General features: G+C 36.3%; 1 protein-coding gene and 1 long non-coding RNA gene across 2 annotated transcripts in view; one reads left to right on the forward strand and one right to left on the reverse strand.

Annotated features, from left to right (window-relative positions):
* LOC129732492 (uncharacterized) overlaps positions 1 to 14,585 on the reverse strand; it is a 39,739-nt gene extending 25,154 nt beyond the window's left edge. The window contains exon 1 of the long non-coding RNA XR_008729275.1: positions 14,318 to 14,585. This is a non-coding gene — a long non-coding RNA (uncharacterized LOC129732492). The remainder of the gene's footprint in view (positions 1 to 14,317) is intronic.
* Positions 14,586 to 15,032: 447 nt separating this feature from the next.
* On the forward strand, positions 15,033 to 16,927 carry LOC129731980 (fork head domain transcription factor slp2-like). The gene has a single exon (XM_055692415.1). The coding sequence runs from the start codon at positions 15,296 to 15,298 to the stop codon at positions 16,430 to 16,432; it is 1,137 nt and encodes a 378-aa protein (XP_055548390.1). The 5' UTR covers positions 15,033 to 15,295; the 3' UTR covers positions 16,433 to 16,927.
* Positions 16,928 to 27,675: the final 10,748 nt, after the last annotated feature.

A 27,675-nucleotide genomic window follows, 5' to 3' on the forward strand; every position in this document is an offset into this window, starting at 1 on the left:
CTGCGACAGTAAATGGTCACACGGATTAATATTTATAAATATTTAATTTCATTAGAGGCCATTGAGGGCCCGGCAGCAGCAGCAGCAGCAGCAGCAGCAGCAAACCGACGAAGGAGCTTAACCCGAAAGGTGTGCTTTTCTGTGCCAATTAGAGTCGTTACCTGCCATTTGTGAAAGCACTCCGGAATCGACTGAACAGCGGCAACAATTGGCTTACATCTCGCCCGAGTGTATGTAGGTCATTCGTTCGACATGATTTGCACACACATACAGTGAGTCGAAAAATTGACGAAATACAGTCTCCAATGCTGCCCATAATTCAGAAATTGGCTGATATGCCATTTTTACCAAAATCGAGAAAACAGTTTCTCGTAATGGTACACACCCTAAACAAGGTCCCTACGGAAGCCGATTGTCAAAAAATGCATTTGGGAAGGCAGCAAACGTGAAACAATTTTGGCTAATATCCAAAATAATTGAGAATTTGGCTAATATCCAATATCCAATATGAACCTGTGGCATGTTCACGAACCAGTGTATTATTACTGAACTGTGTTTCTTCTAACTTTCGAAAGTGTGTTGTAGCTTGGTGGTTACTAGTGACAGAAGAGCGATCGTACGGCCCTTGCATCAAATTTGACTTTTCCACGAAGAATATTTGATGCTACAAGAATTTATTTGTTGTACTGCGGAACCCATTGATCAAAACGTGGACTGCTTCCTTCTGTCATAGATCTTTACATTTAAAAAATGATATTTAGCTCTTTGATTAGGAGTAATATTAATAAAAAAAAAGATCCACATTTTACTTTGGATTTGATGAGAAAAAATAGGAAAGTGGATTGTGAGATTACTATGAATAATATCGTCGTCCTTTTCATCCTCACTTGTGCTTCCGTGTTGTTTTATTAAATTTAAAACCATTTTCATCACCAACGAGTACGATATAATTCACATCGTATGGATATTAGCCAAATTGCGCACCGTTTTGTCAACTGACCTTTCGTTTATAATTGAAAAAACGGCTACTGTGTTAAAAATACGTGGCAGATGGAATTTTTCTACAGATGTCTCTGTTTCAACTCATCGGCAAGGTTCCAGCATATATAAAAGGTGATATGCTCAATAAAAAAGTTGTCATGAACAGTCAAACTATGTTGTACCGACAAAAAACTTTCAAATTTCGATTTGGTGCCTATGGCATATTAGCCAATTTTTGAATTATGGGCAGAATGGATGGAACATGTGTCACGGTTTTGAAAATTATTTGATACACTGTAAGCCTGTCAGAATTTAATCATGCCAATTGCTAATCATTTCATAGGGTTACCGCCAGGTAGATGTGCTCTTCAAACAATACCAGAAAGTAATCTAATTTACTCAAACCCAAGTTCATTTACTGCTTGCAACCAACCCACGGTCAAGGTTGCAGAAACCAAGAAAAATTTGAACAGAGATGTTGCGGTGGTTGCAATTCCAAATCTCAACGTGACGTTGACCAGTTTCGTTCTGCGTTTCAAACGAGAAACCCAAACCAATGGATCTTTTCGAACTCTTGGCCACGAACCCGGGGTTACAAATCTTTGCAGTCACTTGCTTTACGACTGCTGCACCGGGGAATGACCTTGGCTTTTCTGTTTTCCTATGCTGCGCTAGCCGATCCAGGAACTGTCAAACGTCGTCGTTATGAGTTTATGGCTGCTAGTGAAGCAAGAAATGGTGAAACTGTAACCTTGACTGGAATGGTTTGTGGCACCAGTCTCCGGAAAAAGCAGTGTCGAACTCGTGGTGCGCACAAAATCGGCACACACAGCGTTCGAATAATGAGGTGAAAATTGCTCAACAAGCATCAATATTTGCCATTCGATATGGTTCCATGAAGGACACCACACTGGTGAGGGTTTTACGCATCTAAAAGAACAACTTAATATCAATAATGACGGCTCAAAGGTCACATGTAAACACTGTGTATAGAGGAACCAATGAAACTGCATAAATTAGGTATATTTTTAAAAAATTTGATGACACTTTAAAATTATTTGAGAATATTGAATACATTCAAAATTCTATTGGGCACCAAAAATTGAAATAAAACTTCAAAGCACAGGAAAAATACTATGAGACGATACATAACCTGGGATAAAAAAAGTATTATGATTAGTGCAATTACAAATCAAAAAAGTGTTTACGGTCAGAAACTGAAGAGAAATAAAATCACACTGCAAATAATAAAATTATAATTAAACAATTGATACAAAACAAGAAAAGTCACAATCCAAAAAAAATATACGCTGAGAATAAATACAAAATTGATTGATTAAATTGAACATGTCCAAATAAGATAAGAGAGAGGATAAATTTTTTATTGGCTCTTGTTGCACAAAAATAAAATCTCGTGTTGACAGTGTTTTTGTATAATTTGTGTAAACGAAAATTACAACATTCGCCTAAAAAAGAACCGAAAAAAACTGTGTAAAAAAACTTACATGTATTTTTAAGATTTTTTGCTACTAAAATTTAGAAATTTAGAGTATTTAAAAAAAAACAGGAGATGCTAACAGTTTACTATTTTAAGTCGTAAAAGATTAACTAAATGTTCATGATGCAAGTTTTTCAAAGCAAACCTACCAACAGTTGCTTGAAAGAGTAAAGTTAGTACATTGCAGAGCTCATTAAATCTAAGTTTCTAAGAAGAAAATTTAACTTAATGTATAATGCGGAATAATTTGGCCAAATAAATCGTAACTAAAGCTAAGTCTGTATTTTCAGTTCTAGTTTTTTTTGTATGTTGTATATGATCAAATCACGAATTCGCAGTATTTCTCCCTGCAGTCCTTAACTAGTAGAAAAGGATAATAGAGACATCTCAGTGTTTTCCTCCATTATTATCACCTGCCATCTGCCTACGATTCGGACCACATTGGTCTGGTTGTGGGCGATGATTTGTAGATTGTTATTATTTATGTTTCATTCGACTGCCTCCTCTGGGTTGATAGATTGTTCACTTTTTTAGTTTATCTTTCTTGGGACTACAAGAGCAGCGTTTTGTACATTTCCTTTCTACGGATTTTCCAGCCGCTGCTACTCGGCAGAGAAAGTCATCGTTTAGTAATTAATCAAATCGATAAAAGCATGTTTCGACACTCAGATGCAAACGGCAACCAACCGCGGTGTGTTTTTAGCCTTCGCTCAAATACAGTAGAAGGAAGAGTCACCTCCGAACCTATATTTACAAACTAATTGATAGAACTGCAGGCTTAGAAAAACAAATAGTGATCAATGTATTCAGAGCTAGGGGCAGCTGCATTGTGGACTCCTGGAATTCAAACATCATCCTTTCTATTTAGTGACTGCTTTTTGTTGTAGCATTTCTAGATTTTTTTTTTTTAACCAAACAAATTAAAGCCTGATGTATATGATAACATTAAAAGTCATACACTTAAAAAAAATCTATAAAATTTACACCACCAACATGTCATCTTTCAACTTTCCATGCTGTCAAGTACAAAAGGAGCAAATTTTGTCATTATCGCAGATTACTACCATAGCAGAAGTGCATCACAGTCGCCTCACCCTCCCAGCAGCTTTCCACCGATCGCCCAGGGAACAATAATGCAGCCAGCGGTGGGTATATAATTGATTTGTTCAAATCTGACTTCAGACCAGATCCAGTTTAAAGAAACTAGCGAAAGAATACTCACAAAAAAAACTACTGTCAAAGACGTTCCCCGCATCGCTGCTCGGACCGTCATCGTTGGTACTTTTGTGTTCGATTCTGTGATAATATTGTCATAAAACCTAATTAGACACGGTGTCCTTTTTTACCTCTCCTCTATTTCTGATCCTTGTACTGGTACTGCAGGATCTAAGAACGGTGTCTGTACTCTAGATTATTTGGAAAGCTTTTAACTCTCACTTTTTTCAAGAATCATAAAGACCGCAGATTCCTAGGATTATTTTGTACGACAATTAACAGCGAAAGCGAAATTGAAAACTTTATCCTTCAAAAAAAGACAACTCATTTTTTTTGTCTTAACTCCTCAGATTTGGACATCGCGTCATCCAGTGTAATTTTTCGTACTCACCGAACTTTCAGCACGCCGCAAACGAAGAAGCGACGGGGAAAACATATTTTCACCAAAATTGAAATGTTTTAATAAAATAAAGTCAAAAAATCGTCCCTAATAATCAGCATGTCGAAACGATCCCGGTTTTCCTCTCTCGCTCTTCTCCATCACCCAGAGGATCATAATTCCTACCATTGCATTTGCTGAATTGTTTTCGAGCGGCATTTTGTGACCCGTCCCAGGGCAAGCCGCTTTGTCGGAACATAATCACCGCAAACGTTCGTCTCTTTTGATGTTAAATATTTGTATCGAATTGAGGGTTTACCGGGCAGACAGGATACCGGTTCCGTATGACTCCGGCCGGCAACGGCAGCATCTATCCGGGAGGATTTGTTCGATCTGTTCGGATCCGAGGAGTTAATTGATTTGTTTGGTTCGTTATTGTCTCGCACCAGGCTGAGCAGCCTGGGCTTCAAGCTAAACGTGATCCTGCAGACTGGAACTAACGCAAAAAGGATCCGAGTTTACCGAGTGAGCGGAGAAAAAAACAAAATGGGTTCTGGCACCTCTCCCGGAGGTCCTTCAGCGGTTGGAAGTCCAAACGCTCGGTATGAAATAGAGAAGGAGAATATCTATTGGAAAATTTGTCATGGTTATAAGTGACAAAAATCGAATTCATTACAGAGATTGAGACATACCAACTTGGAATGTGGGTGGCAGACAAGTTTGAACTGCATGATACAGTTAGGTAGCCTCTATTGTGTGCCGTGAAAGTCAACAGCTTTCGAGAGAATCCGCAAAATTTTAGAAAATAAATTTCCATATAAATCAATGACTTACTACAATAGTAATAAGATAATGTATAATATGTAGGCTGCAAAGAAAAAACTTGTCAAGGCTAGTAGGGTGATTGATCTTAGTTCGCACTACTCAAGAACTAATCCGGTTTCGATCTACTTAACTTTTATCTATTCTATCGATCTATTAACTTAATTAAAAGTAACTAACACCCTTGATTTTTTATGAAAACTAGCTCTGTTTAAGCTGATAAGATATGTTAATTCGGCTGCCAATGCCTTCACCGAGGAATCTGTTAAAACATTTCTACAGTATTATAGCCCATGATGTAAACCTTTAACTTAGTTTCAAAACATCAATTCATCTACATACCTAAAATTTATTGCCGAATCTCGACAATTTATTTCACTGAGTGTACGGTTTAAAGAAAATTACAGCTGTCACATTGTTTCGTAAATCTCATTTCAATCTAACTGACACTTTGGCATTAAAAAGCCTGGAATCTAGCTAGTGTTGCTGAATCATGGTTTTCATTATTTTTTGAGGAATTTCAAAAGAATTAAGGTTAAACCGTAATATGCATTACCTAGCTCGAGAATCAGTTTCGAGTGTGTATATTTTACCAGTACTCAAAACTTTTATTCCAGAAAAAGCTATCTGATTGTGACTTATTTTTATAATACTATATTGGTTTTTTGATCCCGGTTTACTCTACAAATGATCGTAGTTCGACACCATAGTTTGACCAAACCACCGCTAAGGGCAGTTAACCGCTCTGCAAAAATGTCGTGAAAAATCTAAAAACCAGTCAGACATTAAATTAACCATTATGCATTCGAGAAAACAAACATTCTTACATGCCGGATGATTGAACGATTTATTCATGAACTGAAATTCCTATAAATTTTGTAGTTTTCATCCGATTTCTGTGGTTCAAACACCAAAAGATTCATCAACTTATTCACTTAAATAGAAACGTCAGCAGTGCCCAGAAAGATTCTTCTCATTTTTGGGAATCCAGGTTTTCCAGACTGTGTTCCGAAATTAAGGAATCATATGATTTGAACAGAATCCCACAATAATTGGTTAAAAGTTCATAAAATTAGCAGGCTATTTTTATGGTTTTGCATGTTGTGGTGATGTGCATCTGTAATGTCGATATCCGGCAATATTCAGCAACTCTCTAAAATCTGGAGAACAGTGCTATCCCGATAGAGGGGATTTAAGGCATTTTTCTGATAACACAGCTGTTGTAAGCTGCCGAACACTTCCGGATTTGATGATTACATAACGATTTAACCCTCTACTGCTCAGTGCCGCCTTTAGATGGTCTTCAGTTGAACCTCTAAAAAGCTTCAATTAGAACTTAAAAAATGTTTATAAAGCTTCATAGTGATTTTTTCGAAGTCCGTCTAAAAATTAATTTGGGCTCTAGAGAGTTAAGCTATGTCAACTAAATTTCTCAATCATTGTCTGAATGTAAACAAGTAACGTATGCGTTAAAAAAATGGACGAAAATTGCCGATTTTTCATGGGTTTACCTTTACACGCACTGACGAAACTACGCTTGCGGTATCAATCATATTGACCCATGAGCAGAAAAAAATTGACAACTCTATCTGTCGAACTCTAACCGTGATGGCGAAAACAGTGAAACTACCCTGTTCTGAAGTGTGCGCGTTTGAAGATCGGTACCTTTTTTTTGTTTTTTCAAATCGATTTTGCCGGCGAATCACGACGTGGCAGTGGTGATGGTAATGAAATCTATCGCACACTGGATGGCAACGACTGGCAGGTTATTTCGTGTTTGGCTTCCCCCATGAAGGAAGTGAGCACCGAGGTGAAGTTTCTTTCACAAACCAAGTTCCCCCAGAAGGAGCTGCTGTGGCTGACAATCAAAGAGAAGGGAATGTCAAAGCTGCTCTTTTTCGCTCCGGACTGGCCGTGAACGACGAAATTATTAGTACGAAGTGCCTGCCGGAAGTTGCGTCGTTCATCATAAAATACCATAAGAGCGAAGAAGCGGTGTTCTGGCCAGATCTGGTGTCGACTCACTACTCGAAGCGATCGTTGTAAAAGATGGAGCGGCTGAATATCGATGTGGTACCCAAGGCGGTATCCATAAATTACGTAACGCTTATAAGGGAGAGGAGAGGTGTCCTTGAGCGTTACGATTTGTTACATAGGCAAGATCAGCGTTACGTGACAAAAAAATCACTGAAGAGACTCTTCTAAAATGAGCATTTTTATTGAGCAAATTCTTCTACTGCGTTATGTAGTTTTTCTGAGAGGGTTGGTGTTGGCGTTACGTTACATTATATGTGGAGGGGAAGGGTCCAAAAAGTAGGTTTTTGCGTTACGTAGTTTATGGATGTCGCTAAAGTCTTTAGAAACTCAAATGAGGTATTTTTGGAGACAAACGTAGAAGCGACGAATAATTCCTGTGTGGCCTTTCGACGCACTTCCGAGCATCAAAAGGGCACCAAAATTCACAGTAACGGTTGAAAACCTATAATCTTTCGTTTTTTTCCAGTTTGAAAAATAAAGCAATATTTCTTTCGCTTTTGTCGATCAGTGTGGCTTTGTGCACTCTTATGTGTTTGAAACTTTTTTGAATATTAGTAATGTAACAGTATATCACGCCCTAGTGACATGTGTTTACCCTATTTTTATTATTTCATGGCTGTCAACACCTTCCTCAATATTTTTTTCAAGTTTCCATAATTCTTTTGAAGTTGCTTCTTCGACTTCTAGTATTCTTTATGTTTACTTAGTAACAGTGCCCCAACAGTCACACAATTTTTTAATTTATAAGTTTTCCGTCATCCGTGTATCAAATATTCCTTTTTGTGAGTGCTTTTATGTCAAAACAAAGTACTGAGCAGCAGTTTCAGGTATTGTTTTTATTTTTATGTTAATATTTTATTCAATTATTAAAAGTGTCCCGAAAAAGACTCTAGCTCGAGTAATGATAAACATTTCTTGAAACTTTTTCCTGTAGTATTGATATATTTATTGGATCACTGGTGATATAAAATGATATAAAATTTTTCCTTTGTTAACGTTACTTGAAAAATTTTTTTATTTTCAGCGCTTTGATATTCATTTACTTTTCTGTATACTGAAGAATGAAAAAGTCATGGAAAATTTTTCAGAGGGCTATGTTTAAGTTTAGCCTCCTATGTTGTAAGTATCTTATTAAGAGCAAAACCACGCCAAATGACCTATGGCCGAATATCGACCACCTTTCTTTAAATGAATGTTGCACACGTGTTTGACTTAGCAAACTAGGAATTTTTCACCGATACAGAAATTTTTTATACCGGAGAGTAATTTTCTAAAAGGTCATGTGCATTTTTGCATAGATTTCATTCAAAGTATTGTTGCTCAGAAAAAAACCTATAGAAAAACTATCTGGAAATAAGATGTAATCAATTAATAATGCCTTGTAAAAAATGCTGTGCAGAAAGAAATATTTTCTGACTAAAAAAATTGAAAACACCAAATTGCCATTAAAAGTATGATTAATTTATCTTTATTTTTTTAATAAAAATCTTGAAGTTATAACGCAATTCCTGATAAGAAGTCCAGTATGGAGAAATGTAAACCAAATCATTCATGAAATTGAGGTTTTTTAAGTTTTAATTAATATCTCAATATTTCTCAAAATATTTGTATGAATGAATCTCAACATTCAAATTGGAAATTATTTAATAATTACTTCGTATATGCAACCGTTTACAAATCTTTTGATGCTCGGGATCAAAAATTTTAAAAATAAGTCTTTTTTTGTTATTACACTGCAACGATTTAGCATATTTGACGTTGTTTTGTAAATAATATCTCCACTTTAAAAAAAGTCAGATGCCTATTATTCCTTCTCAAATGTCTCTCCTGAACATTATGAACATTTCAATGTAAAAAACTCCCATGCCATCGCTTGAAGTTTTGAGTCACATGCAAATTAAGCAAAAAAATGCAATGATTTTGCATGTTCAACGTAGTATTGTGAACAATATCAGAATTTTGAGTTATTAGATACCTAAATTTTTTTCTAAAAGGTCTTTCATGAACATCAACGAACATTTCAATGTAAAAAAATCACATGTCATCGCTTTGAATTTTGATTTAAAGACAGATGGAGTATAGAAAGTCAGCATGTTTTACGAAGTTTAGTGAATAACGTCTCAACTTTTAGTGAACAAATACTTATCACTTTTTCTTAAATGTCTTTCCTGAACATCAACGAACATTTCCATGTAAAAAGCCTGCATGTTATCGCTTACTTTTTTGATTTAAAACGTTTAAGATGATAGTGTCTACTGTACACCTCAGAAACGGGGGGAATTATATCCATAGGATCTGCGTTACGGAATTCCGTTGTTATATAGTAGAAAAAGAAAAAAGAAGATTTAATAAAGAGGCATGTATTCAGTTGTGGTATATTTGAAGCTATCCTGACTTAAAATCGTATAGTTAAGTTTTGTTCGTGTATTTACAATATATGTACTTCAAGACTCAAATATCTTTTCATAATTTACTGAATTGTGAAAACTATTTCGATTTTTCGTATAAAATTGGAAATAATTATGATTCAGTTTCAATCATATCATTCTGGTATAATTTTAGTGGAAGTTCTATATTATTCTATAAATCAAAAGATAATTTCATAATAAAATTCGTTTATAATAAATAGATATCTGAAATCTGTCTATATTGAAATTTCATTCTACAATCCTAAATAGAAACATTTGATCACAAATGCAACTAAAGCATATATGTTTATAAACCCATATGCAGTGACTAAATAAAATCCTCCCAAATCAACACATCGTGCGTTCATCACACGTCACGATCTAACAAGTTACCATATTAAGACGATACAACAAAGCACAAAAGGGGCTGTAATCCGTTAAAGTCGTTAGATAAATCAAAAGCCCTCACAAAGAAGGTCCTAATTGGTTCGGTGTGGAAAAATCAATGCTGCTTTTTCCCAATTTGCCCGCTATTTGGCTGCATTTGTCGAAAACAATCGTCAATATTTCCCGGCTTCATGATGACTTCTTCGTCCCCAAAAGGTGTGGCCCGATATTGGCTCGAAGATGCGGCCCTACGAGCGTGTTTCTTTCTTGACAATTTTCGACTTTGACAATAAGAAATCATTAGCTAAAAAGCTGATGACAGTTTTTGTTGCAATACAAGTAAAGTAGATGACCGAAAAACGATTTTCTCTTCGCCTCTCGGAAACGTGCGAGTAAGGTAAACGGGATAGGAAAGAAATGTAGGGCGGTTTTATGGTCTCACTGTTGCGGGCCCGCCTTGGGGTTTTCGGCTGCTTTCAGTCGAACCGGGTTTGCCGGGAGAAGTTTCCGAACAGCAACCCGGGGATTGTGCGAGGGGAGAGAACTATTGAGGAACAATGGATGTAAATTAGCGGTGACTTATCGATGTCAAGCCGCACAGGCTGCTGACTTGGCTAGTTGAATTGTATAGTTTTATTGCACCATATTAACTTTTTTTGGTTTTACCTGGTTGATAGGACACGGGTTTCTTCTAGTACTGACGATTTATCTTCAATTAGAAATTGAAATTCAAAGTTTTATGAATATACTGTAGATTGATTATTACATTGTAAAATGTTTCACATACTTACAAGCACTTTTAACTCGTTTTAACATGTTAACCTTCTCAATATGAATATGGTCATCGCTGTAAAAAATTCTCCAGGTACAGCCCACACGCATTACCTGGTCACAAGTTTGTGTGTGGCAGGGTTATTATCTTCGACGTATGCAAAGGTCGTAAATCTAATAACCTGCTTTTATTGAGCGCAAATGAACATCAATAAACGGTTTCTAAAAGAGTCAACCCGAACAGGGTCGTCCCCCAGTTGTAATTATGATTGGCAAACCATCGCAAAATCGTGCTCGCGGCCTGCAACGTCCAGGTAGTTAGTGGTGCACCAGTTAGTTGATACAGTTTGTGTGGTTTTTGTCCTAATCCGTGAAATGTACGTTTGACACCGCAGTAAATCCTAAAGTTTTTTGTTATACGAGTGAGTAATGAATTACTTGTCGAAAAATCAGTATATTTTATTCCGATTTCAAGCACATAATACATATTGGAAGTACACAAAACAGGCCTTCGCATTCCACCAATAATTCCTCCGATTATTTTCGGACATTTTTGACTGTTAGGTTTCTCTGAGCAAAATTTTGCAACCTTTGATTTGTTCATGATATATTTGTAAAGAACAGCAAACATTTTACAAAATATATTTATCATAAGAGCAATTCCACAAAAAACGGGCAACCATAATCGACCATTTTTGATTTGGCTGAAACTTTGCATAGATGTCTCTATGGGGCATGGGCATTTCGTGCTATTGGTTAAACTTTTTGGAACACGATTCATTTTTGAAAAACTGTTTAGAAATGCTATCTTGGGAAGGTATTGATAATTTATATTTTTAGAGTCAAAACGGTTTGTTTGATCGGTGTGATGTCTTCGGCAAAGTTGTAGACAATAATTTCGTCTTTAAAAGAAAATATACACAATATAAAAATAAATCACAAAAACTACATAACATTACCTGAACATTGAGAACTATCCGATAATGAAGAAATTAGGGAAAAAAGTTATGATATTTTGAAAAGGTAAGAAAATTTTAGTGTTTTTTTCCGATGAGCATTATTTTTTTTTTTTTTTTTGGAAGGACAAAATTGCTAACTACAACTTTGCCGAAGACACCATGCTGTAAAACCGTTCAAACCGTTTTTGCTGTAAAAATGTTTTTAATTTTAATAGAGCACTATGAGGAATCAAAAATATTTTTACAGTCAAAACGGTTTGTTTGATTGTCATAGTGTCTTCAGCAAAGTTCTATATAATAATTTTGTCTTTCCAGAAAAAAAAGACCTGGGGATAAAAAAAAATTCAGAAGAGAAACAATTTTTTTCTTGATTTCTCCATGCTCGAACAGTCTTCATTGTTTAGGTAATACTTTGTAGGTTCTATAAAAAAAATTAGATTTAAAAAAAAAATTAAATGCATAGATAATTAATTTTTAATTTTTCTATTTTCTTTAAAAAAAATTACAGTGTATATTTTTTTGGAAAGACAAAATTATTATCTACAAACTTTGCCGGAGACGTCACACCGATCAAACAAACCCTTTTGGCTCTGAAAATATTTGTAATCATCAATACCTACCCTAAATAGCTTCTCAAAAATGAGTGGTGTTTCAAAAAAATAAACCAATATCACAAAATGGGATCTTTTGCCCATAGAAACGTTTATACGAAGTTTAACCAAATCAAAAATGACAATTAAAAAAAATATCAAAACTGGGACATTTTTTGTGGAACAGCTCATAACCTTTGAAGGTAATAAATTGGTGAAAAATAATATCTATAAATCTATCTGAGATTCTAAATTCCTCATTACTTTTAACTTGACTTGTCAGAAGTATGTTCCAAATATATGGCAACACTAGTTTAATGCAGTTGTCAAAACCAGAGTTGCCAGATAGACTCAGGTTTTAACAGCTGCTTCAGAGTGGCGTTACCAAGCCAATTACAAGATTTATCCCGTTGTTTTTTGACGTATGGTACGAAGCTGAGTTTAAACCTCGTTAAAAATTGAAACTTCAAAGCAGATTATACACTTGTTTACCGATGGAAACTAACAATTCACGATTAGCAATGCCCAATTAGTTGTAAACGGTTGAGCAGGTGAAAACATCATTTTGTGGATAATATCCAACAAAGTCGACAATAAATATGTAAAACGTTTTTGCTGTGATAAGTCACCCAATGTTTTCGTTGTCTCTTGCTCATATGTGTTATTTTGAGCTAAATATTGTCTCCTTCACCTCACATGGATGAACGCACAAACCTTGAAAGTTCGTCGAAATTATCAGATGTGTAACGAAAATGAAGCTATACCCACCTCACACCTCTTTTCATTTGCCATTTTTTTATTTTATTTAATTATTCATTCAAGTTTCCATCCAGCTGCAATAAATGTAATAGGTTGCCTATACTTTATAAGGTTTTATTTTCGCTCAAAGAGTACATTCCATGAATGCGAGAGCAGGTGAGAAATACGATGTGTTACCGAAAAACGATCACTTTTATCTCAACTTTAAGGTTTTAGTGTAAATAAACTCAACTTTCATGAGCTTTTAGGTTTAAAAATAAATTACAAAAATGAAAAAAAACGTATTTTTCGTTAATCCTATATTTGAACTATTAGTTAATTTTTGCAGCGCCTCCTGCGGTGAATTTATGACTGAACTGAAAACCGAACTTCGATTTGATGTTTTCATGCACAGAAATGAAGAATTATAGAAACCACCACGGCGTGCTCTTGGCGCTAGTGTATATCATAGATCCGACAAGTAATTGTAACGTCTTCAACACAAAAAAGTATAACAACATCAGTACAAACACCCCCTGACCAACATCAGCACTCATTCTCTGCTTAGTATAATGATCAATTAATAGTTAAGTTATGCAATAACTTTTGAATCTGCCAGCTCTTTTCAACAATCTGATTATACTCTGGCTTAAATTAGTCTTCTGAATTTCGATTTTTATCGAACGATTGCAATGTTCGTAGGTTATTTTATCAATGAAATTGAAATTGGCAATTTAGTTTCAAGTGCTGAATGGCTTGAGTCAAATTTCTCACAAAGAGCAATTAAATTTAATAATTAAAAATATTAAATTGAAATTGCTTTAAAATATAAATTTTAACTACTAACTCTCAAGCACAGTTGATAAAAATTATTTTTCAAATGGAAGCTCGAATCGTTCTATAAACGTTCTTAGTAATTTCACGGTTCAATATTTTTTGGTTTATTCGTAAATTAATCTGGTCCAGCGAAGTTGGTTGAGTAAGCCAATTTTTACATTTCCCAAATCTGCTAAACAATTAACTGTGTTGAAAAAAATAAACCAAACATCGAAAACTCTCAGAGTTTCCAAGAAATCACAAATTCATAATTTGCCTTTCAATAAAACCCTTGAACGTATTCTCCATACGGTCCGGCTGTTTTTTTTTCCTTACAAAAGAAAATTTAGCATAACCTCAAAACCATTTATTATAGCACTATTAATCACCAAATATAATGACACCCAGCAGTCATAATTCCCGGTGAGGATTGCAGCTGTCGCCCATCAAATATCCGCAGCCCAACCAGGGTGCAAAAACTGCACGGCGTTTGATAAGTTAAACAAACGTTTCGTAAAATCACTCTCCCAGCTCGGCAGACTCTCGGCTCGACGGAGCCGTCAGAACCAAAAAAAAAGCAGAAAATAACACATCACGCTATACCGGGCCGCGATTAAACAGGGGCGCGCGCTCGCTCGCTCGCTCGCTCCGCTTCTAGAATTCCAGCCACAGCATCGCGCGTTCTCGTAGCAGTAATTCAATCAAAATTTATTTACAAAATATTTATTTCCTCCCTTTCATTTCGATTCAGCACCAAAAAGTCGCCTCCGGACGTGGAACACGATACCGACTATCTCGAGAACACTTGGATGCACCACCAACACCTACTGAAAATCCGTGTTTCGCCATTCCTGGCTGGCCGCGCGGCACACACATCACCACTCGCACCGCACCAACACAACGACGACCCGAACAGGGAAAAAACTTTATTTATTTATATTGAAATTTCTTGTTTGAATCAAAACGTGTAAACAAATTGTACATCTTAACCCCCGACGTTTACAAACTGTACGACGCTTATTTGGCCAACAGCCAGCGTAAAACCGGCCCGGATTGCTTGTTTCGAGGGCGTGGTTTATAGAAATGCAATAGTGAGCGCTGAGACCAGCACTAACACCATCCTATCGCATAGGCGAAGTGGGAAACTGCGCAAGAGAGCAACCCACAGGTAAACTCTCTGAGCTTTCATGAATGGCACTCTCCGGCACTGCAAAGAACTCGCTCACATGAGCGACAAAGCGAGTGTGTGCGTGCTGCTCCGAGCAAAGTGCAGTGTGTAGAAAGGGGATTGGAAAAAGCAGACCGGTGATTGGTTGCAACCAGGGGCTGCATTGTGCGTTGATTGGTTTTGCGGTTGTTTGCTTTTGACTTTGTCGTTCGGACCGGCAGCCGTATAAAAGCCGTCAGGAGGGGAAGTGCATAATCAGTCACGAACTTGTAGCCATTCAAGAAACATCGTTTCACTTCTATTCGAGACAGCAAACGTGGTAGTCGTTTTCGGTTCAATGTGAAAACCTGTTTTAAAACATTCGATTGAAGCGAGAGTCCGGATAGTGGAGTTTACGAAACTAAACAAGCTGTTTTTATGAAATAACAATTCACCGTTAATGTGAGCTGAAGAAGTGTTTTGCCGAGAGAAATATTCATCAAAGACTACGAACGATTTCGACAGTGTATCAAGTGTGGAGTGAACTATGGTTAAAATTGATTCAGTAACCATGAACGGACAAACAGTGTTTAGTGTGGCCAGAGCGCCGTTGAAGTCCAGTTTTTCGATTAATTCGATCCTGCCGGAAACTGTCATGCAGACTTCCCCGGCACAAACCCCGTCGCCATCGCCTCACTCGTGTCATTCGCCGATCGGATCAGAAGAACAGGATCATGATTTCACCGATACAGAATCAGATCTGGATGTCACCGGAACGCCACCACCAATGGATTGCAGTACTAAGGAAAAATCAGACGATACCGAGGAAGGTGCTTCCAGTCCCAAGGATGGCGAAAAGAAAGGCAACGAAAAACCTCCGTACAGTTACAATGCGCTGATCATGATGGCCATTCGCCAAAGTGCTGAGAAACGATTAACGCTCAATGGAATCTACGAGTACATCATGCGTAATTTTCCATATTATCGTGATAACAAACAGGGTTGGCAAAACTCGATTCGCCACAATCTCAGTCTGAACAAGTGCTTTGTGAAAGTGCCTCGCCATTATGATGATCCAGGTAAAGGCAACTACTGGATGTTGGATGCATCGGCGGAAGATGTGTTTATCGGAGGAACCACTGGAAAATTGCGACGCCGCTCAACTGCAGCCGCCCGGAGCCGAATGGCAGCCTACAAACGATCATTCCCCGGTTCAATGTTTGCCCCGCTTGGCTATCCGCAGTTCAACCAATTCATGTACCCGTCACCTGCCCACGCTCAAACGGCTCTGCTGGCACAAATGTACTCGCGAATGTCACCGTACGCACCAAGTATAGCACCGAAACCAGCGCTGCCACTTCCGTTGCCACTGTCCGTCGGTGGTCCAGGTTTCGGTATGGATCGGCTGCTTGCCGCCGGAGTTCCACCCCATCTACAGCACCAGCAAATTACACCTCATCAGCAAGCCCAAGCTGAACTATACCAAAGACTGCACTATCAGCAACTCCTCCAGCATCACGCAGCTCAGGCTCAGGCTCAAGCGCAGGCCGCGCACATGCAGCAGCTGAGTCCCACCGAAAGCCACCACCAGCAGCATTCACCGACCCTGTCCAACCAATCTCAGCCACCGCAAGGATCTCCGACGGGGCCCACCATCTTCAAGCCAATCCCGAGGCATAGTTGAGAATCGCCAACCGTCGACGAAGATACCTTCTAGTGCAAATATTTATTTATTAGTTAAAATCAAGTCTACTTAGAGAGTTCTGCTGCAGAAAAAAAAATAACAAGATGGCAAACGCCACACCAGTGATATCTAGAATTGCTGTTTTCAACTTTCCTGTGAACCCGCGTTTGAGGGAAGCTTGGAATGTGCTCCATTATAGTGACTTAATTAGTCTCACAGATTATGTTTTTTCCGTGAAAAACAATTGTTGAGTAACTGTGACTTCTACCGTAGTTTGTTGATGAACTGATATTTGTTGCAATTGTATAACGAGAACGAGAATTCAAAGCATTGTAAATATGTAGTAAGAAAAAATTGTACATTCATTCGATTACAAAAGTATTAGCAATTTTTTAGTAGGTAAGGCTGATCAACTATATAAATTATATTTTTTTCCAAAAAAGAACAAAAAATCAAATCAAAGTATGAAATATAAAAAACACTATTGAAAAATTACGACAACTTTTTATGAATCACGGGAAAAGAAAAGAAAATGTATCCACTGCGCAAACTCTACGCTGGAAAAACAGCTCAATTTCATTCCACTTTAGACTGTACCGAATTTTCCGCCTTGTTTGCTTTGGGAAGCGATTTGCCGGTTGAGCAACTGGTTGCTGGTTTGGGGTGGTGTGTCCCCACATTCAACGGATATTTTCCAACCGATTGAGCTTAGTGACTTCATTATCATTACGCCATCGACAGCGAAACGAAGGGGGAACCCGTGCACCCCGAAATACAAGCAGGGGAAAACTCCGTCGGATCGTGGGAAAAGCCTCCCCTCGTCCGAGGGTATAATCGGCACTGGTGCAATCTGCCCTAAACGGTAAACAAGAAGCTGCTGGATGGGAAGAGCTATTTGTTTTGCCAAAAGTATGAAACAATAAAATCGGTAGTAGAATAAAAACGGTAGAACGATGACTGATGGTGAAAAGAGGACCAGGATTCGCTGCGCGAGTGCATTGTTGGATCCCGCCGTGTAGGAAGCGAACCGGGGGATTCTGCGAAGAGCGACGACGACGATGCTTTTGTGACGGACCGGATGGTGAAAAATGACGCGTTTTATTTTGACAGCAAGCACTCACATTAATTATACTCGGTGCACTTCGCGCAGCCCCCAGAGAACTGGATAAGGAAATGGAAATCGGAGTAGGATTTTTTTGTTTGGGTTTTTGTTTGTTGCCGCGATGATTGCGAAATTTTTACGGAGTTTTAGGGTACACCGGGGATTAGTGATCATTTTTAGCAATACATAACATGTCAGTTCTTCATTTGTCAGAGTTAGATTATTACCATGTTTTCAATGAAATTCTTTTGAAAAGAATAGTCATCAGGACAAACTTGTCACGTAACTTTGCACCTGCTCTTTGCATATCTCTGAAATAAAAACTGGAAGAGAGACCTTTTTCATACAAACTAACTGACCAAATTTCCGTTTTTAATTTGGTCAGATATCATTTGAAAGCTATTGACGTGTTTTGCTGTGAGTTGTACCTGGAACAGAAGCTTCTGCTGAACATCCATTTAATAACCACAAGAAACTACTATTCGATTTAGTTTTCGATTTTGGCTGATACAAATTTCGAATTCTTTTTATGTCCAAGGTAATCAAGTTAGCAAAAAATAAATAACACCAAGACGAAAACAAAGAAATCTCTTTGATCAAAGTTTGTGTGCAAGTTATGACGTTTGTAACTTGCAATCAAATAAATGTTAAAAAATAACACTTTATTATTATTATTATTTATTTCGCTTGCCTTTCGACGACACTCTCGCAGTCACCTGACTTGTTTGTTGCCAAATTAAGCATTTATGCTGTCGGAAAACCAATGGAATGAACAAAACTGTTTGAGCTTTTTTTTCTTCCCCTTCCAATATTAAGATTTTTGAAGGGGGGAGTGACATAAAATGAAAATAAAATTTGTAACGGCCTTACTAGAAAATAACTAGCTTGATTGCAATGTTCGAAAGTTACTTCATAAATAAAAAGAATTAATGCAGCTTTTATGACTTCAATACATCAGTTGGTAAGGATACTTGATATTGTTTATTAGATAATTTCAAATCCATTTGAATCAAGTTTCTAGATCTGAAGTGCAGGAATACAATCACTTTGTAAAGCATTTTTTTCTTTCAAATACTGCAAAACTTGGGGTTTTTGTATACATCAATAATTATAAATTAAAGTTGTATATCGAATCATGTTTTATAGGAGAAAAGGTAAATAATCCGAAGTATAAATTTGATGATAGACTTTTTAACGGTTCCGCAGAAATTTGCTAGCATTCAGTATAACTATTTTCCATTCTCGAGTGCAAAGTAAAAATATAAAACGATGCTTGCAGAAATTCTAAGCTTCCACACACGTTTTCTTCGGCACTATAACATTGAATATTCGAATCCTCCTAAATTTAAACTTCTAATTAAAAAATTTAAACAAAATTTATTTAAGGTTAAACCTCATTGAATCCGAAAAATGGCCGACTTCGAGTCACCACTTCGAATTTTCAAAAGCACAGGACTCGGAAATACTTATTGCGTTCCCTATGAAAATTCTATTTTATGTTTCTTTTTTTTTACTATTTTTATCGTCAAAACAACAACGCTGAAATGATCAGGAAAATAAATTAAACCTGGAAATATAATCTTATTTTGGCCCTAAATTGATGCATGCATTTTGATTATTTAAAATGCAAGTTTTTGTTTAAAATTCAATAATGAGTGATCATTACGGTGTTAACACATTGATACACAATATTCAATATTCAATATTCTGGTATTTACCAGAATTCAATTTTAGAAAAACGGAAACAGATTCGCACTATTTGAAAAAGAAGAGGGTAAAGCGAGGAGTAAAATTGACACAGACTATCATTCTAGGGTTGAAATACTGAAAAAGAAATCATGTACTTACTCAATGAAATACTATCGACTTCGGTGATTTGAACGAAGTATTATAATACTGAAAGATACAACTAGAAGCAAAACATACATTTAGTTTAACTTTTGGATGAAATCCCAAAACGCACAGGCCGAAAATTGGAACAGTCCCGTTTATTTTGTTTTTTTTTTTTTAACGCTCTGTACCAGCTTCGTCACCGTCTCCAGATAAATCCGCAATATGTCCCGTTTTTGTCGGAGGAGCTCACGGAAACGTGTTTTCTATGCATTTGATGAAATCAGTTCCGTTGTTAAAAGCAAGAGAGCGCAATGTTACAGCAGCATTCGTCGTTTGCACAAAGTAAAAGGTGCGACGGAACTTTTCGGAAACAATGAGGGTAATGGTGATTGTCAAACAAAACATTGACGTTGACTGTGAACAGTTTTAGAAATCTGAATTTTGAAGTATGCGAATTAAATGCTTCATTCAGAGGTACCGAGCTTGCTTGCTTTATTTGTGTGTTTTCAACGTAAGTCGCACCAGCCCGTAGGTACAAGAAAACAACAAACCAACAAGCAGTGATTAAAACACTGAATTGGAAATTGATATTGCGGAGCAATGAAAAGCAACTGAAATAAAAACGAGAAGCAAATAAATAAATCATATTATTTTCTAAAGCATTTTTAGCATGGTATCTGGTTTTGCAGTATATTATTCATAGATTACTGTGCACACTTCAATTTTTTTGCTGGGTTCGGTAACTTATTGCCGAGAACGGCACCACTGAGTGCTCGAATAAAAAATTATGGCAGTCGTCAAATTTTTTCGTAAATCTCGGTTCAACCTAACTGAAATTTCAGCACAAAATATTGCTACCGAGATAAGAGTGCCGAAATTTCAGTTAGGTGAACCGAGATTTACTAAAAAATGTGACAGCTGTCATTAAATTTTTTACCGAGCACTCAGTGGTGCCGTTCTCGGCAATAAGTTACCGAGTACCGACAAAAAATTTTAAGTGTGTGTTACTAGTCCGGATTGTTAACTTTTTTACGCATTTTACGAAAAATGCTGAGCAAAATCAATCAGTTAAAGGAGCAAAACTTAAACTAAAAGATGACTTCTACAGCTTCATGATTTGTAAGAAAATAATAGCATTATTGTAATCGGCTTTTGAAAGATTTTCGTCGTAGGGTTTGTTCGTTTTATCAACGTTTTGTCGCTTTTTTTTGACGTATCGAAGCAAGCGAAATGTTTACCGAACAATTTCTACAAAACTGAGAGTCATTCGTTTAAGAGTCAATTTCGTTTAAGGAGAATAAATCAATAGTGCTTACAAGCTAGGTTTTTTTTACCGAGCACAGAAAACTTTCCTCTGGGTTTTCAACAGCGGTATTTTTAGTAACATGTGTGATAATTAGTAAAATCGACGAGCTCCTTTGTTTCGAGGTGTTAAATAATGCGGATTACTCGGTAAAATTAATAAATTTTTGATTATAAACGGTTATTCAAATCGGTCCCTATGATGTTGTTGTATGTGTTGTATGTATGTTTTCGTCTACAGTTCCAGAATCTTAATCGCTTCGGAAAAGAAAAAATTAATTACTACTTCAGTAAATCTGGCTGCTGCTCCTGTTGCTAAGCAAATGATTTCATGCCGAATTTTCAAATTGTTTATGCTGTTCTTTGATTAATCTCAATCACTCTGCTAAGACGCTCGTTATAGATTTTCTAGATTATGCTGTTTATTTAATCGTTATGGAAAACAATGAGGAAATTTCACATGACATGGGACGGAATCCAAGCAAGGGAGGATCGATGGCTTCCTCTTGTATACTACCGCATTTCGGGAATGCGGCATAAAATATCATTAATTTTTCAACTAACCTGCAATTACTTATTGTGAAACTGCTAAACCAGCATCAGAGCACCTAATTTAATCAGTTTTTGCGCATTTGGTTTTGACCGTGGAACCTTTGAAACGTTCCATTCTTATAATTTTTCACATCCTTATTTTTGCTCTCTCGGTGTTGTTTATATTTTCGCGCCTGTAGCGCAAAAACATTTTCCGCAAATATCGGCACGTACGAGTCGCGAAATCACTCAAATTAAGTATACTTTTTAATTTTACACTAATAAACAGCGCGATCGTAACTAATTTCCGCGAAAAATCGGCCGAGATGGGCTAAAACTTGCCTCTAAACTGTAGCGCCTTGCAAAATTCCGGTTTTTGCTTTTTTCTAGTTTCAAGTGGATTTGATAATGGCTTTTCGATGTTTCATTAATGAATGAGGCAACTGAAAATCAACTCAGCCGTGCGATTGTATGGAATGTAAATGTTTATTTGATTAGGCAGAGAACATTTCGAGAGGTACAACAATTTAAAAATTTTATAAAAAAAGTCGCCTTTTTGAAAAATTGGTTATATATTTTTGAGGATGAAAGTTTTTTTCTAAATCGCCTTAATTTTTTAAGCTGGTAGGAAATGTTGAAGTCAATTTCATAAACTAAGATATACGCTTTAGTAACAGTAACATGTACTGAAAATATAACGATATTACATTCTCATTGAAATAACAAATAATGAACATAGGTAACGAATAATATATTTTTATGATTTGTTAAGCAATAAAGCCGATAAAAACCGTTGGAAAGGCGTAACTTTTAATATGAAATCAACTTAATTTTTAGCTATCCAGGGCCAGATTTATGATTGTGGGGACCCGGGGGCCTAGTACGTTGTGAGACAGTTGTCAAAATTTCGAACAAAAATATAAGTTAAAGGAAGGTTAAAGAAGGATTGAGTAAAATTTATTTGATTTTCAGTTATTTTAAGTGTCGGTAAATGTTTATGATTTTTAATGTTTTGTATTGAAGTGAACTTTTGTGGGGGATCCCGAAGTGTGGTGGCCAGGGAACCATGACCCACCTAAATCCGGCTTTGATTTAATCGAATATAACGAAATTATTCAATAATGTTCATCTTGATAAGGGAGTTTCCTGTCATAAAACCTCATAAGCGACAGTATTTATAATTAGTTTACCTACGCATAATGAAACTATCAGTATTCAGTCCGAAAATCAAGTGTGGTTCCTAATTATTTTTATTTTATTTATGAATACTTCACTGATATTCCAGGATTTTAGAGCACTGCTATTTAATTTGCATGTTTATATTTTTTTTAAATTGCAAGAAATGATAGTACTCTTGTATTCATTGAACATATTAATTGTTCTATTTCAGTTATTTTTGGTTATTGTAAATTATTCTTCTATAATTCACCTCAAATTTTGGTTCCACTTTTGTTTTTTATTTCTAAAATATATTCTACCTAGAAGCGAAAGCGAATATTTTCTTTATTCTGTGAAACAAAAATAAATCAATTTTAAATGTGATATTATTCAATAGTTCTTCTGATTTTGAACAGTATAAAGCTGAAAAAATAAACAGTTTAAAAGGGTAAGTAAGCTTCTAGTTTCATAAATATAGACATTGTTATAAATCATTGCAAAATCAGATTGTTTTGGAAACTTTAGCATTCATCAATAAATTTTACACATTCTGTGCTGAAAAAAAAACCATCGTTAGGATTTCCCATATATTTTCCCAGCATATCCATCAATTCAAACATTTCCGTTGAATCCAACATTCTGGGGATTCCCCGGAATCCTAATCAAATACAAAACTGCTAACGAGTATTCCTATTCGTCTTATTATTACGTCCCCATGTATTCAACACACACGACACGCCCCGGTTTTTGTTTCTCCAAGTTCCATCTATCTACAACCAAAGCAAATCGTAGCATTTCGGTGGTTTGTTTAACTACCGCAAATCTTACCTGGTCCGAGCTAGAGCCGCTACCCGGGAATGAATGTCCGGCACGCGGCGGTAAACTTACGGTGAACTCGCATCGGACAACTTGTATTACCAGATGAGAGTGGCGGGCAGCGGGATTAAAATAAGATTCTACTTCTAGTGTAGTCGCATCGGGTAACACCAAACTAAAACTTATCTTTGCATGATTAATCTTGACTTGACTTACAAATAGAAATCTCTATCCACAAACTCACATCGGACAATACTTGCTCAGACCCAACCGAGACGGTTCAGGTAGTTGTACATCTTAAAAACAAATCACATCTCATCTGGCAATACCGAAAGTGACTCCGAGTTGACTTTCTTCGGTCGTAAATGGAGGCGTTATTATTGCTGTAAATTGGCATCGGGCAACACTAGAGAGTTGACTGCTCGCTTAGTCTTCGCTTGCTTTCTCTGGTGTACTTAGTTTTAGGCAGAGGAAAAGAGTCAGTATTAGTACACCGGATTTGGGATCTGCGTAGGTGTGTCTAACAATCAGCGAGCTCGGCCTTAAGGTTAATTTCTGCATTTTACAATAGCCTGCTAACGTGAGTCGAAGATCGGGTAACACTAATCTGTATTTCTGTTGAAATCATTTTTCAGCCACAGTAAAAGAGGTATTACATTGTATACAATATTGTATTTTATTTTATTTTTGGATAGAAAATCTAACGAGAAAGATTTTTTTGAATAAATTATCTTGTGGCTTTGAAGCCGCTGATTATACAGCCAGTGAAATCGGTTATTTCAAAATTAAAACTGTGTAAGTTACAATTCAACATACATTATAACTGAGAAAGTGCGTTACGGCTTTCATCGGGCAACCCTCGCACTCAGTTTAAGTACCTAATCAGATTAGTATCTCTCCATACTACATCTTATCCATTATCGTATTTGTAAAAATCAACAACCAAAACTATCATTAGAAAAACATTTAATTTAAGCATTCTGAGGAAGTAAAATGTAATTCCTTCACCAAATAATTTCGCATCGGGCAACACCACATGCTGTCACTAAACGAATCATGTACCGAAGCATATGCAGGATTGACTTTGCTTGCAATCACAGAAGGCGTTGTTGACATCAGGCAACAAAACTTCAAAGTTATTAGTTAGAATGCTGGAGACAGCAAAGACAGTAAACCTTTCTCTTTTTGACAGATGAATTCGAATCGGGCAACACATAAGACTACTGCTAGTAGACGAAAAAGATAACGCACGCTTGTTTCCATCACCTTCATCATATCGCATACATTCCTAGATCAGCCTAGTTTGCATCGGGCAACACTGAAAATACTCTAAGACAATTTTAAACTTCTCTTTTTACGACTCTAAGCAAAGTCATGTTTTTTTCTAATTTTTGTTTAAGAAGTAAATGTAGTAATAAAGATAGAAAATTAAATTAACTGGAAATATGATTGTAGAAACTACGAAAAATATAGTTCAGCAGATGGGACTCGAACCCACAACTTCCAATCTCCGGTCAGATGTGTTTCCGTTACACCACCACAGAACGTTGAAGACGTAGTTCTAAAATACTAAGCAGAAATCCTCAACAAATTAATTCACATCTTGACCTTCATCAGCCGTCAATGGAGGGATTTCCAATGGAACAAAACTAGCATCGGGCAACACTAAAGCGATAGCTTAGTTTTCGCTCAGGTAAAACAACAGTAAGAAACATTTGCTAGTTTGCTTCACATTTACTAAACTTCTGGTGGAATGGAAGACTAAGTAATAATGAGCATAGTATATCGGAGCTGGGACATGAGTGGGTGTGGCAAACAATTAGTGTGTTCAACCCTAAGTCAACAATTTTAAAATTAACAATAGCCGGATGACATCCAAACAGGCAACTCAAACGTTCTTTAGATTCGTGAGCAGCTAAAGCGAAGATGCTTTTCCGTAAACCAAACTCAAACAACTACTAGCAAAGACATTAGCCTCGAGAACTAAAAATATCTTACAATGATGATAATTATCACTTCACAATGTATCATCATAATCATATTGCTTCCATCGAAAAACCTTTGCACTGATCTATTAGCTGATCATTTCAGATGAATGAGAGCTCGCTTCAAGTAACGCTTAGTAACGCTTCAAGCCGAAACGTTTGTTAACCTATATTTTCTTGAAAGTACAGACATAAAGTTTATTATTTCGCCAATGAAATATCTCAACATATTTTTTATAATTTGTTCTTTATCATATTTATTATAGTTCGGTGTTACCGGCGAGAAAATCATAGACAGCAAAAACTACAAAGACAGTTATCCCTTTGACTGATGAATTCGCATCGGGCAACACAGCAGACCGGTGCCAGACAAAACAGGTAGCCCGGGCTTCGAATGTCAAACTGCAACTCGCATCGGGCAACACTCCACCAGACTGGATAGGGAAAATTCAGGTAACTGTTGATTTTTTTGCATTGCTTCTCATCTGTCAATAACGAGGTTTGACTTTCTCCTGCCGAAGGCGTTATTAACGGTGGTTAAAACTAACATCGGGCAACACTAGTGGTGAAAGCTGGTTTGTTTTTTGCTTTGCTTAGTAAAACAACAACAACACACGCTGGTTTGTTTTTTTTTTTTCATATACTTAGTATTAGCATGCATGCCGGGGTTGGGTGTAGCCAACAATCATCGTATCCAGCCTTTATTAAATGACTAATTGTAACTTTTTTGAATCAGGCAATATTATTATATATTGGTTTTTGTCAGTATCTACACTTGATGTAGTATGATAAGTTAGTAAAATCGAGTAAAAACCAATCAAAGAAGGAAAGGGAACATACTTAGTTCGGTTAATTGAACATAAGAACAATAAACGTATAAACTGCTACAGCAATACAATAACAAGAAAAAAAGTTTTAATATAATAAGTTTTATACGATACCCAAACCACCATTGATAATCCAAGCTAAACCTAAAATTACTAAAAATTTTCGATTTATAGAAGAAAAGAACACATTAGGTAACGCTTAAAGTTACTAATATTGAATACTAAATAACTACCAACCTGAAAAATGAAAACAGAAAACGTTGCAAATCGAATGTGTTCGACAGATAAAATCGCATCGGGCAATACATGAAGCTGACTATGGAAACGTGGCAAATTGATGGTTACCTATGTTTGCTTCCGACAAAACTATATTTACTCTAATGCTTCAAAACTGTAAGTTATCATTCCTAGATATTATTTGTCATCAATCCCCTAAAAACATTTTATTTAACATTCATGCAATCAACAATGCGAAAATCAAATATGCTACAAAGCAATCATTTTGACTATTTTCCACTGCAAGATCACGCGATTCTTTTGATCTGGCAATAACGAGACGAATCTGAATGAACTAATTTGAAACCACCGCCGTAGGTTTTTTGGCGCTAGTATATATGAACGAATCAACATGTAATACAAAATGTCAAAATTTAACCTTCCTATGTAATATTTTTACTGCCATCTATCGTCGATGAAGGTACTTTTAATAATCGAAACTGTAACCGGGGAACACAAGAGTGTTGACAGCTAGCTTAATATTTGTTCTGATCAGGTAACACAATTTTGAAATAAGCGCCCTTGCTTGTTTTAAACCATGCAAAATATTTGTATATGATATCTTTTCTTGAATGGAGAAAAAATAAGAAGCACCTACTTATATTCCTGTATCTGATTTTCTTTTTTTCTTGTTTAGTTTTGTTTCCATTTGAAATATGCATTAAAAGATACGTTACTGCTTATGTGTGGCAATATGTAGCAATAATGTATCAGCATGGATATGAAACGTGCTCTATACTATATTACCAGACATGTGGCTAGAGAAACCTATGTTTTTATTTACCGCAGCGCTTCCTATGGTCGATTCCGGATTCAAAGACTGACAAGGTGGTCGAAATATTAAAATTTAAAATTCAGAATTTCGGTTCAAAATCTCTTTTCCAGTAAAAATGCGACAAATCTTTCAAATTTGCTTCTGTTTTTATCTTTATTGCTCATTTGAATAAAAACAATACGCAAGTTATGTTTCATAAATTATCTTAGTGCTGTATATACAGAGAGTCTGAATTTCGAGTAAGGTAGGAAGGGGAAAAACTATGGAATGAAAAAAATACACCACTCGATACATTTTCAAACTTAATTAGAAACGCGCGTATAATACTAAGTAAACAAGCAGGAAACAACTAGTTTATTCTAGACTATTTTCTAAACTCCATTCGATAAAAAGGTTCCTATAAACTGAATAACTTTGAATAAACACTAAGCATAAACTTAGAAAATAATAAGGTATGTACGGATTGAAAAAAAAAAACTTTTCAAAATTCTAGGTCGCTTTTTACGCGGCTTTTTTTTACGCGGATTCCGGAATTTACGCGGTTTTTTTTACGCGGATTCCGGAATTTACGCGGTATTTTTTTTTTTTTGCCCGGATTTCGGTTCCCCTTCACTCGGAATGCAAAATCAACGATGGTT

This window comes from Wyeomyia smithii, chromosome 3 (genome assembly GCF_029784165.1).
Source record: "Wyeomyia smithii strain HCP4-BCI-WySm-NY-G18 chromosome 3, ASM2978416v1, whole genome shotgun sequence".
NCBI classification, from domain to species: domain Eukaryota; kingdom Metazoa; phylum Arthropoda; class Insecta; order Diptera; family Culicidae; genus Wyeomyia; species Wyeomyia smithii.

Excerpts from the sequence above, each read along its gene's own strand:
- LOC129731980 (XM_055692415.1), top strand. The coding sequence starts at position 15,296 with ATGGTTAAAATTGATTCAGTAACCATGAACGGACAAACAGTGTTTAGT.